The 13,624-nt window shown below is 41.7% G+C and overlaps 1 protein-coding gene across 1 annotated transcript in view; it reads left to right on the forward strand.

Annotated features, from left to right (window-relative positions):
* CXCL16 (C-X-C motif chemokine ligand 16) overlaps positions 1-6,142 on the forward strand; it is a 156,203-nt gene extending 150,061 nt beyond the window's left edge. The window contains exons 4-6 of the mRNA XM_077470492.1: positions 829-905; positions 3,324-3,587; positions 5,295-6,142. Of these exons, the coding sequence (XP_077326618.1) occupies positions 829-905; positions 3,324-3,587; positions 5,295-5,530 (577 nt within the window). The 3' untranslated portion in view covers positions 5,531-6,142. The remainder of the gene's footprint in view (positions 1-828; positions 906-3,323; positions 3,588-5,294) is intronic.
* Positions 6,143-13,624: the final 7,482 nt, after the last annotated feature.

The raw sequence follows: 13,624 nt of genomic DNA on the forward strand, positions 1-13,624 counted from the left end.
CCCCCACAGTGAGAACGCATCCCTAGGACACACTTAGCCCCTGTAGTGCCCCCTCCTGGTTAACCCCTTCACTGCCAGTCACATTTTACACAGTAATCAATGCATTTTTAATCACATTGATCACTGTATAAATGTGAATGGTCCCAAAATATCGCAAAAAGTGTCCGATGTGCAGACAGTCTGCAGCTCTCCACTTGGGGAGCTGTGAGAACCGAGCCATCGGCAGTGTTGGGTCGCTTGGGTTCTCAGTATAAAGGCGCCGGGCGACAGCAAAACTCCAGGCAAATTTTTTTTCCCCATGTAGTGGATTAAAAGAGAAGTAGGGTTTTATTTTTTTTATTTTTTTAGGAGTAGGGTTTTTTTTTGTTTTTTTTACAGATTCATGTGAGGGTGATGCCCTCCAGCTGTTGCAGAACTACAATTCCCATGAGGCATTGCAAGGCTGACTGGTACCAGCAAGACTTCCACAGGCATAGGCATGATGGGACAACAGCTAGAGGGCCACAGGTTGAGCACCCATCCGATTGGTCCAAGTCATTTGAAACTTACAAAAATGTCCCAGCTCTTTGTAGAAGAAATTATTACTTATAAAACCAATTTTTCCAGTGTAGGAGAGCCAGTATGGCTCCAGTGTCAAATGTTATCAAGAAATCGAGAAAAGGATATCGAAACTAAGTAAACTGCCATATCTTACATTTTGGGGGTTTTGGGTTTAGATACACTTTACAAGGAGCTTTTTTGTACATTTTTTCAAATGTATTAGATTTATTTAGGTTTGAATTTAATATTTGATTTCATAATTCCATAGTTTTTTTTGTTTTTTTTCAGATTTAAGTTGGAAAATGGAATATTCTGCGCTAATAAAGATCAAACCTGGGTGAAAGAACTAATCGCGTGCCTTGAAGGTAAGGCAAAGTGCACAATGCTAGCCATCTTAAAGTGACATTAACCACTTAAAGTGGGGGGGCCACCCTGAAAAAAAAAAACAGCATTAATTTTCTTAAAAATTAAAAAAAAAAAAAAACAATTATGCCGCGTACACACAATCAGACTATCCGGCGGACTTAGTCTGGGGGACAAACCGCCAGAAAGTCCGCCGGACCTGCCCACACACAACTGGACTTTTCTATAGTGGGAGTCCACCGTACTTTTGAAATGAATGGACTTGCCCACACACGGAGGAAAGTCCGTTCGTTTTGAACGCGGCTCCAGGTAGCCGGGACTAGCGGCGAGATTGACACGTCGCTGGCCCTGTCACCTGATATGGACTTAAAGGGAAAGCCCTATGCCGAAAAAACGGCGTGGGAGTCCCCCCCAAGGTCCATATAACACCCTTATCCGAGCACGCAACCCAACCGGTCAGAAAAGAGCCGAGGGACAGGTCGGCCTCGGGAGGCTGACATTGCGGGTGCCCTGGAAAGGTAAGTGTCATTATTAAAAGTCAGCAGCTACTTTTTTTTTTAGCTGCTGACTTAAAAAAATAAAAAATTCCCGCTGGAACACCTCTTTAAGGACCTAGCCTCTTTTTTAAATGTGTTCTTTACAAATTAAAAACTGTTTTTTTTTCTAGAAAGTTTGCTAGAAAATGACTTATAAACCCCCAAACATTACACATTTTTTTTTCACCCTAGAGAATAAAATGGCGGACGTTGCAATACTTTGTCATAGCGTATTTGCGCAGCGGTCTTACAACAGCACTTTTTTTGGGAAAAAGTACACTTTTTTTAAATTAAAAAATAAGACGACAGTAAAACTTAGCCCAATTTTTTTTTATATTGTGAAAGATAATGTTACGCTGAGTAAATTGATACCCAACATGTCACGCTCCAAAATCGCGCCCGCTCGTGAAATGGCGACAAACTTTTAAATCTTCATAGGCGATGTTTAAAAAATTCTACAGGTTGCATGTTTTGGGTTACAGAGGAGGTCTAGGGCTACCGATCGCGGTGATACCTCACATGTGTGGTCTGAACACTGTTTTCATATGCAGGCGCTACATGTATGTATTTGCTTCTGCACGTGAGCTCGGTGGAACGGGGCGCGTATAAAAAAATGCTTTATTTATTATTTATTTTACCTTTTTATTTTTACACTGTTTTAAAAAAAAAAATATGTCACTTTTATTCCTATTACAAGGAATGTAAACATCCCTTGTAATAGAAAAAAAGCATGACAGGACTTCTTAAATATGAGATCCAGGGTCAAAAAGACCTCACATCTCATATTTACACTTAAATGCAATAATAAAAAAAAAAGATTGTCATTTTAAAAAAATAATAATAAAAAAAATGGCCCCTTTGGCTGTGGCCAAAAGTGACGTTTTGATGTCGCTTTGCTCTGCAATGATATGGAGACGGGTGGTCTCCATGCCCAACAAAGGTGAAGATCCGATTGCCTCCGCTGCTGCCAACAGATCCGGTAAGCCGCAGAGGGAACCGGAGAGCGGCGGGAGAGTATTGGGAGCACTTTTGATTTTTAACGTTCGTGTCCCATAGACTTTAACGGTGTTCGAACAAATTTTTTGCCTGTTCTCATGTTCTACTGCGAACTGAACTGGGGGGGGGGGGGGGGGGTGTTCGGCCCATCCCTAGCCATCACCCTTGTCTGTTCATAAAGCTACTCTGTCAACGCGATTAAACTTTAAAGCGGTATTAATAATTAAACCCAAAACCAAAAATGTAATATATTGCAGCTTAACAATCATTAGATGTGGTGGCTGCATTTGTTTTCCTTTTTTAGGCATTTTCCCCCTCTGTTTTCACCTGGTGATCTGGCCAGTAACCCCTCCTGTATTAGAGTGCCTCCACTCTGGATGAAGAAGCACAGGGGGCACCTTTTGGATAGCAGCATTTTCAGTCTGGGGGGGAGGGGAGGGTTAAATGTATTAGCAGATTTAGATACGCAAATTAAAGCTAAACCTCAGCTCACACTTTAGAATCAGTTACAGCAAACAGTTTTTTTTTCTTTTGCGATAAAGGTTTTACGTAAATAAAAGCTGATCATTGTAAGCCCCCCTGTCAGTGGTAAATGATTTGTCTCATCCATGTAAACTGATACATCTGGAAGAGAGCTTGTTCTTTTGAAAAACAGACTTACTGGCCAGATCACCAGATGAAAATAGAAGAAATAAAGACTAAAATAGAAAACGAATGCAGCCATTTACATGTAAGAATTGGTAAGCTGCGATATAAATAATGTTTGCTTTTGGTTTGAATACTGCTTTGATAGGCAAAAAGTAGCAGCTGAAGAAAAAACATTGTGTGATTTTTATTTTGTGTGATGGGAATTTGTAGACCTTATATTTGGCCTTTTCCCCCCCACAGACAAGAAGTGCAAGGAGGATACCTCCTCAAGCTCTCAGAAAGAGTTTTCTAAGGGCACCAATGAGAAGCCTTCCATCATGACAACTAAGGCTCCAACAACAGCCCCCGTGACCAGCATGAGGCCCTCAACACAAAGCCTGGACCAGAACATTGGGCAATCCACAGAACCAACAGTACCAACAGAACCAACAGAACCTGCGGCCCCCAGTGACTTGAACACCACACCCCTAGACTCCAACAAGGCAAACATCAACCTGGCCCAAGGTATACACATGAATGCATTACGATATTTGGTTAGATTCTACAAACAGGAAAACGGTCTATGATCGTAGAATTTAAACCTTTGTATTCCGTCTAACACAACACCATTTTACCTTTTAACCCCATTCGCGGCTAAGAGTAAAACAAATATTAATGCCTAAGCACAATTTTGCAATTTTGACATGTGTTAGTAAAACCATACTTATCAACACAAGTACTTTGTGAATCCAAGTGGATTACACCATGTTTTTTTTTTTTTTAGACATGTGCACTGACAAAAAAATTTGTTCATTTTCGTTTTCGTTTCATTCGTTTGTTTGATTTTTCGGAAATTAGGAAATTAGAAAATTCGGAATTCGGAGATTTCGGGAATTTTCACATTTCGATTTTTCAGATTTCCGAATTTTTGATTTTCCGAATTTTCCAATTTCCAGATTTCCAATTTTCGGATTTATGAATTTATGAATTTTTCGAATTTTCTAATTTCCGATTTTCAGATTTTCAGAACTCCGGATTTTCGGAATTCGGGGAATTCAAAGATTTGAAAGTCTAAAAAATTTGAAAATCTGGAAAAAAGAAAGAAAATCAGTTTAATTAATAACGAACTATTAAATTAACGAGTACGAATTTATCCGAAGTTACTAATTATCTGAAATAACAAATGCCGCATGTAAACAAATGGAAAGGAAAAAATTAATAATAAATAATTAATAATAATAAAAAGTTTTTATTATTATTAGATTGTTACGTTCCATTTGTTTAGATGTGGCATTCGTTATTTCAGATAATTCGTAACTTCGAATAAATCCGTACTCGTTACATTCACTAACAGCTAAATTTGAAAGGGAATTCCAATACCTATCATTTAATAGTTAATTATTATTTAGAATTAAACAGATTTTCTTTCTTTTTTTCTGATTTTCGAATTTCCAAAAATCAGAAATTCAGAAATCCGAAAATCAGAAATTCAGAAATCCGGAAATTCAGAAATCCGAAATCCAAATATTCAAAAATCCGAAAATTGGAAATTCCTAATTTCGGAAATTCGAAAATCCGAAATTCGGAATTCCGAACATTCAAAAATTCGGAAATCCGAAAATCCGAAATTTGTAAATTCGCAATCACAGCGATACCACATATGTGTATGTTGGTTGTTGTTTGTAGCCGTAGTACAGCTCGTTAACAAATAGTGGGTCTTTTACTTTTTTTTTGTTTATCCCAGCTATATAAAAAAAATACCATCCCTGACCTTCAGCTTTCACCCCAAACACTGACCTAGATTAAACCTTGATCTAGTTATTTTTTTGTATTTTTTTTTTTATTTTATTTTATTAGTAGTAGTAGTAGTAGTAGTAGTAGTATTTTTTTACAGTTTTTTTTTTCTCTCTCTCTCTGCAAGGAAAAAGAGAGATACAATCTATCTCTCTCCTCCATTGTGAGAGATCGAAAACTTGACAGATCACTATGATGCAATCAGAGGCAATCAGGTGACCTGCAATTGGGAGTTTCAGGTCCCCGGTTGTTAGTATGGGGCCCACGGCTCTCTCTGTAAGACCTCAGTCTCTGTGCATGGCACGCTCCCAACACAAAGACAGATGCACCATGGGAAAAAAAGCCCAGTCCAGTGGGGGGCTGCATATTAGCATACGCTCTGTGCCAAGGGGTTAATGTGTTTACCTGGGTTTTACCTTTATTTTATTTTCTCCTCAGGCAAAGATAAGTCTATCGAACCACAAGATGCTGGAGACCCACACAGTAAGATGAAACAAATGCAGACGGCCGTTATCTCATTGATTGTAATCGTTCTCTTCCTGGTGGCAGTTGGTGTTGGCGTATATTGCCGGATGAAGAAGGCCAATAAATTCGGTCCACCTTGTGGAAGCAGACCTATGATGTACACAGCCGCACCATCAGAAGATTCCGTCATAGAGGTCAATGCTGGATAGTGAACTACATTAAAGGACTTGCACTGTAAAATGATAGCTGCCTGTAGGTTTATATGCTATTCAAGGACCGTGTTCCTTCTACTGGCTTTGCAGCTTACGTTATAACATGGAAACCATATATGAGTAGACGGGTCAACACGTGCAAATACAATGTGCCACTGGAGGAGCCTGGTGCACCATCTGATCTGTTAATAGCTTTCCAGGTTGTACTCGTGGAGATGTTTCGTCTGATGCAGATTAGCACATCTATCTTCTGAAACATTTGTGCTGCTGGAAGATCTAACTCCTTCTACAAACATAACGTTCACTGAGGTCTCACCTGTAGGCCACATTATGACACAACGTCACCAGTGGACTGGCCCCTATCTCCTAATACATCACTACTGATACTAATACATCAAGAGATGGGTCAACACTTCACACAAGACCTCATGACATCATGTGTGATGTTAGAAACGACTTTTCATTTGACCTGGTCCCACAAATGTAGCCAGGTACCCATCAGTGATAATAGAGCACTCTGATTGGACAGAAGTCATGTTATAAAGCAGTTAAGCACCCGCTAGGTTCAATCACACTTGGAAAATGAATAAAACACACATACAGCCTTTATGCAACTTTTATTTTCTTTTATTTTTTACAATATACACTTAAACAGAATTTAAAAAAAAAGAAGAGTTGTTAGAGACATTAAAGTCCATAGATGATTGCATTTTGGCAAATTTGTACCTAGAATTCACAAGCCTTATGGCAAAATTTTGGATCACGCCCCCAAAATCCTCTTTATAAGGTACTCTTTATAACTCTGTAATTTAAAATATGCATTTTTTTTATTTGTGTTTTTGGTAAGCTTTAGGGTATTTTGCTTGTAATGTGTTTTTAATGGTTACTTGGGTAGTAAGGGTCATTGTAAAGACCCCTCTTAATATTCCATTTACATGCAGTGAAAAAGACCCCTTTAGTGTTTAGTGAAGGGAACCTTTTTTTATCGATGGCCAGTGAAAATACCTCTCTTTACTTAGTGGTCTGTGGAGAAGGCCCCCTACGTTGTTAGTCAGTAAAATGTCCCCATACATATGAGGTCAGTTCTGTGTCCACTTACATAGTTGGTCAATGGAAAATACATGAATGGTGCCTCATGACTAGTTGGCACCAAAGCCAAAGACTCAAATCAGGAGAAAGTTCCAGCAATAAGACACAAACAGGTATAGAACATAAATAAGAAAAGTTAAACTGTCTAGAGAATGTGTTACTATAGAAAATAAGCCGAGACAGTGCTGATGTGAAATATAGGAATTCTAAAACATTTTGAAAAATAACCAGATTTTTTATAATAGGTACTGAAATTGAAAAAGCTGTTGCATAACGAAATATATATAGGAAGAAGCTGCTTTTGTTTTTTACAGAGGTGGCTTGTGTCACAGTGCTTCTGGCTTCCTCCACTATCTACCCATTATAGTTATAGAACAATTATTGTCCAGTCCAGATGACAACAGATGGTTAGGAAATAATTGTCGGTCTACCAGTGCAGTCAACCCCTACCAGTGTAGTCACCTCTGAGCCAATGAGACAAGAATGGACTGGATATTCCAGTTGCTCAGTATTGTTCTTTAAAATAAGTTTGAGATTGATTTGTCTGTGCAGTGTATAAACATGTACGCTCAGTCACTGTGATTAACCATGTGTACACCATCATAATGCTATGCCATTATATGATGGTGGTCAAATCTCCGAACCATATTCTTATGCCTCTCGGTACCTTTACTGTTAGCTTGTTGCTTTGGACACCCTCCATACACACCCTCCATCCTGACCTGTCTTTGTACATTCCCAACCTTAATGCATAGTTACATAGTAGGTGAGGTTAAAAAAAGTCACAAGTCCAACCTATGTGTGTGATTATATGTCAGTATTACATTGTATATCCCTGTATGTTGTGGTCGTTCAGGTGCTTATCTAATAGTTTCTTGAAACTATCAATGCCCCTCACTGAGACCACCACCTGTGAAAGGGAATTGCTGCTCTTACAGTAAAGAACCCTCTATGTAGTTTAAGGTTAAACCTCTTTTCTTCTAGTTTTAATGAGCGGCCACGAGTCTTGTTAAACTCCCTTTTGCAAAAAAGTTTTATCCCTATTGTGGGGTCACCAGTACGGTATTTGTATATTGAAATCGTATCCCCTCTCAAGCGTCTCTTCTCCAGAGAGAATAAGTTCAGTGCTCGCAACCTTTCCTCATAATAATACCTCCAGTCCCTTTATCAGCTTTGTTGCCCTTCTTTGTACTCGCTCCATTTCCAGTACATATTTCCTGAGGACTGGTGCCCAAAACTGGACAGCATATTCCAGGTGCGGCCGCACTAGAGTCTTGTAGAGCAGGAAAATTATCGTTTTATCTCTGGAGTTGATCCGCTTTTTAATGCATGTCAATATTCTGTTTGCTATGTTAGCAGCAGCTTGGCATTGCATGCCACTTCCGAGGCTATCATCTACTAGGACCCCCAGGTCCTTTTCCATCGTAGATTCCCTCAGAGGTTCTCCCCCCAGTGTATAGATTGCATTCCTATTTAATGACACACTCATGTCAATAGACAGCTCACGACTCCATCAGGACCAGCAACCTCCTCTGGGAAAATACTCTTAGCTACTGGCAGCTCTACATCCTTTAACGTTCAGTCTATGCTCTGTAAATTGTGTCATTTTCATTTTCCCTTGGCTGCATATTTGGATACCAATATGGAATTATTCTGGAAAGGTTCTTATTTATCCAGGTCATGGTGTATCTAGTAGTAGTTAACCACATTTAAATAAACTTGTTCTATGATGTTATGGAGACTATTCGATCCACTTATTCAGTTCCAATGAGAGGTAGGAAGATTCCTCAGCATTTCTATACACACCTAATACTAATCCAAGCACCATGGAATGTGTACACGTTTAATGTCCAAGAACAGGATGGGAGGTGTGAAAATGATGGGTGGTTCTACAACCTATACACCTCCCATCCATCCATCAACATCTTCAAATTACATGGGGATTGGTTTCAGGTGTTCTCCCTGATACTCCTTGGAACTGAAAAAGTGGCTTGGATAAGCTACAAGCTCTTTAGGGTTGGAGATTGCAATGGACCGACTCACTCAGTTGTGGGTCTATGGGTGGGTAATAATGGGGGTGGGTTGGAAGGGTTCTCTGATTTTTGCCCAAATTATCAGAAAGGTGGTGGTAAGCCCTTTTTGGGGGCTTGGGCTGCTACCTCTGGGTATGGTCTCAAGGTTGTTTCCACATGTACTTGGAAAGGTAGGCAAAAAGGGGTGCCCAATATCCAATAAAATGCAAGTTGGAAGGCAAATTTTTGATTGTTTTATTGAAAGTAGTGGCAAGTGATCAAGCAGTTTATTGGATATCGGGCGCTCCTTTTTACCTACCTTTACAAGTACATGTGGATAAGCTACAAAACATCTTTAATATCGCTGAACAAATTGAATGTGAGTAACTAGTACTAGGATCACAAAATATTGTTTCTTTTTGCTCTCACTCTTTCTAAAAGGGAGCCTGAAAAACCAATGGCTCTAAATGGGTGGCTTAATTAATAAATTCCCCAAAAAATGAATTTTAGTCCTGGTAGAAAAACCAATTGCCAAAAAACTCCATTGTTCTTGTTGCTTTGTGAATGAAGCTTGCAACAAATGCATCCAAGATTGATCAGTAATTATCATTACATGAATGGCCAGTATAAGCCATATAATGGCCAGTATAGGCAGTCACATAGGATGCTCCTTTAAATACCAAGTCATTTATGGTAGATCCCATATACTGATCCAGTAAGCCACCCTCTAAGATCAGTATGGGTTGCAGAAAGTCTGATTACTTTGCACTTTTCCTAGTTCGATGAACAGGGCTTATGTCATTTTACAATTGAACAAGCCCAAGTAAAGAGGAGGGATGTGCACAAATCCTCCTTATCGTAAAGAGACCGCAAGAAGTTTTCTTGTTGGGGTTTACATTGTGCTTTGTCTTGGCTTTTTCGAGCCGTGGAGGGAAGTGGCTGGATCACTTCTATGTTTTAATTACTTTAGTCTTATCACTTTGCAGCTTTGATCATCTTTTTCTGCTTATTAATAAAAAAATGTAAGGGTGTGTCTTTGTGGTTCTCTTTGAGATTGCAAATAGAGAAGATCCCAATTGTCTTCACTCATTCACTCACGACATTCAGGACTGCAAAAATGCAGACAACACATGGTTATTAGAACATAATGCATCCAGAGGAATTCACATTGGTGGGTACTGCGAGTGTTTGGTGACCACAAGGGCTGGTCAAGGGTTTGCATACTCTTTACTACATCAGCAGTGGGTTCTATTTGATGCCTTTTAATTTATTAAATTTTTTTTTTTTTTTTACGAAATTCTTTTACTGTTAGATTGTTTGAGATTATATATATATATATATATATATATATATACGTTATATATTTTTTATGAATGTCATAATATAATTTTGTCATAATGTTAGAATTTAAATTTTTGTTTGCAGTGTCTAATAGGAAACATTGCATAGGATGGAAAGTTTCTAAGCTATCCACATCCCTCTGTATATACTTGTGCAACCCATATGCTTTTTTTTTTTTTTTTTTTTTTACAAGACTGATTTTTGTTTAAGAATAATATTATTGTAACAGACTGTAATATCTCTCATAACTTGGGATCATAAAAAATAAATTTGAAGTTCTCACCTTCTTTGTAAATGTCTTGCATCAGTTAGCCTTTTAGGAAGTATATGACCTGTCATCAGTGAAGAATTGGACATTCAATTTCTTCCCACCCCCCAAGAACAGCATTTGCCACATAGATGTCTGGTCAGGCTCTAATGCCCATGGTCACTTTTAAATGTCTGGTTACTATCTAACGTCCATGGGCACCTTTTTAGATGTCTGATAACCATCTAACATTCGTGGCCACCTTTAGTTGTCTGACCACCATCTTAGCTGCCTGATCAAAATCTGACATCCATGGGTACCTTTAGATGTCTTAACTAGTGATGGACGAACTTCCGACGGGACGTTTCGCGAACGCGGCCAATAGTTCGCGAAACCGAAAGTTCGCAGCGGGCCCCATTGACTTCAATGGGAGGCGAACTTCGCAAACCTTTAGGTCAAATTTGCAGCCACAAAATAATTGTTAGCTGGGCAAACATAGTCCCACCACATGGCCAATGACATAATACATGTATGAGGTGAATTTGGGATCGATAACTACAAGCATTCTTTTTTTATATGGGAAATTGTTCTGACAATTCTGGACTGTGCAGCGCATGAAGGCAATGGAGGAGAGGGAAGGTCAGGGACCAGGGTAGGCAAAGAAGAGGGTGCAGGAGATGATCACCAGCAGCGTGACATACAGCAATGACACCTGCACCGTGATAGAGTCATCTGACAGCAGCACCGTGATAGAGGGCACTGACATCAGCAGCGTGACATAAAGCATTAACACCAGCACCGTGACATACAGCATTGACAGCAACACCGTGATAGAGAGCACTGACATCAGAAGCGTGACATTAAGCACTGACATCAGCACCGTGATATACAGCACTGACAGCAGCACCGTGATAGAGGGCACTGACATCAGCAGCGTGACATAAAGCATTAACACTAGCACCGTGACATACAGCATTGACAGCAGCAGCGTGATAGAGAGCACTGACATCAGAAGCGTGACATTAAGCACTGACATCAGCACCGTGATATACAGCACTGACAGCAGCAGCGTGACATTAAGCACTCACACCAGCACGGTGAAATACAGCACTGACAGCAGCACCGTAAGCAGCCCCAGGAGTAAGTCAGCACAGCACAGGGATGGTGTGATCCCCTCATAATAAGAAACCCCAGGAGGAAGTCAGCACAGCACAGGGATGGTGTGATCCCCTCATAATAAGCAGGCCCAGGAGAAACTCAGCACAGCACAGGGATGGTGTGATCCCCTCATAATAAGAACCCCCAGGAGGAAGTCAGCACAGCACAGGGATGGTGTTATCCCCTCATAATAAGAACCCCCAGGAGGAAGTCAGCACAGCACAGGGATGGTGTGATCCCCTCATAATAAGAACCCCCAGGAGGAAGTCAGCACAGCACAGGGATGGTGTGATCCCCTCATAATAAGAACCCCCAGGAGGAAGTCAGCACAGCACAGGGATGGTGTGATCCCCTTATAATAAGCAGGCCCAGGAGAAACTCAGCACAGCACAGGGATGGTGTGATCCCCTCATAATAAGAACTCCCAGGAGGAAGTCAGCACAGCACAGGGATGGTGTGATCCCCTCATAATAAGAACCCCCAGGAGGAAGGCAGCACAGCACAGGGATGGTGTGATCCCCTCATAATAAGCAGGCCCAGGAGGAAGTCAGCACAGCACAGGGATGGTGTGATCCCTTCATAATAAGAACCCCCAGGAGGAAGTCAGCACAGCACAGGGATGGTGTGATCCCCTCATAATAAGCAGGCCCAAGAGAAACTCAGCACAGCACAGGGATGGTGTGATCCCCTTATAATAAGAACCCCCAGGAGGAAGTCAGCACAGCATAGGGATGGTGTGATCCCCTCATAATAAGCAGGCCCAGGAGGAAGTCAGCACAGCACAGGGATGGTGTGATCCCCTCATAATAAGAACCCCCAGGAGGAAGTCAGCACAGCACAGGGATGGTGTGATCCCCTCGTAATAAGAACCCCCAGGAGGAAGTCAGCACAGCACAGGGATGGTGTGATCCCCTTATAATAAGCAGGCCCAGGAGAAACTCAGCACAGCACAGGGATGGTGTGATCCCCTCATAAGCAGCCCCAGTAGAAATATGACACCGCTCAACCTCTTCAAAGAGGAGGGTAGGGGCATATAGTACGGTGTGCTTTTTTGGGACAAGGAAGTGAGCCAAATGAAGAAAGAAGGTCTGTGTGCTTGATTAAAAAAATAGTTTATAGACATATACATGGTCTACTGGTCACATGTGTTGAATTCCTCCGAGATCCATGCCTCATTCATTTTTATAAATGTGAGGTAGTTAACACTGTCGTGAGCTAGGCGAGTACGCTTATCGGTCACGATCCCCCCTGCTGCGCTGAACGTCCTTTCGGACAGGACACTGGATGAGGGGCAAGCCAACAGTTCGATTGCAAATTGGGCAAGCTCTGGCCAGAGGTCAAGCCTGCCCACCCAGTAGTCCAGGGGTTCATCACTCCTCAGAGCGTCCACATCGGCCGTTAACCCAATGTAGTCGGACACCTGGCGGTCTAGGCGTTCCCTGATGCTGGATCCGGATGACACCTGTCGATGGGTCAGCTGAAAGAATGACCTCATATCCGAAGTCACCAACACATCTTCAAACCGGCCTCTTCTTGCAGGCGCTGTTGGATTGGTACCCGCAAATCCTTCTCTGGGAGTGGGAATTGCTCCTCTGCCAGCGCATGCAAAAGCAGAATGCAGCATTTCTCAAAGCAAGGCCTGGAAGTGCTGCATTCTGACAGCCCTCTGTGACGGCGGTAATATTTCCGTCATTTTGTGTTTGTACTGGGGGTCTAAGTGCGTTGCCACCCAGTACTGGTCCTTGACCCTTATGCTTTTTATACGGGGGTCCCTATTAAAACACTGGAGCATGAAGGCCCCCATTTGCACTAAAGTGGAAGCGGTGTGGTGGCCTGGCTCCTGCTCATCATCCAGGATAATGTCGTCCTCTTCATTCTCCTCTCCCCATCCACACACAACAGGGATCCCAGAAAGGTTTAAAGCATGCTCTTCTTGCTCCTCCTCATCCGCCCCGGCACCATCCTCCTCTGACTCCTCTTCAGACTCCTGTTGTTGACTTGTCTCAGATAGAGTAGCCCCCCCTGGGAATTCATCCAGCATTGCCACTTCCTCATCTTCCCGCTCCTGCTCCTCCACAGCCTGATCAATGACACGACGCAATGCACGCTCCATAAAGAAGGCATAAGGTACCATGTCACTGATGGCGCCATGGCTGCGACTGACCAGTTTGGTGATCTCCTCAAATGGCCGCAGAAGTCTGCATGCGTCGCGCATGAGCAGCCACTGGCGCGGTGAAAAAAAAC

The sequence above is a fragment of the Lithobates pipiens genome, unplaced genomic scaffold (genome assembly GCF_037356315.1).
Source record: "Lithobates pipiens isolate NorthernLeopardFrog02 unplaced genomic scaffold, aLitPip1_a1.2 Scaffold_8, whole genome shotgun sequence".
In the NCBI taxonomy this organism is placed as follows: domain Eukaryota; kingdom Metazoa; phylum Chordata; class Amphibia; order Anura; family Ranidae; genus Lithobates; species Lithobates pipiens.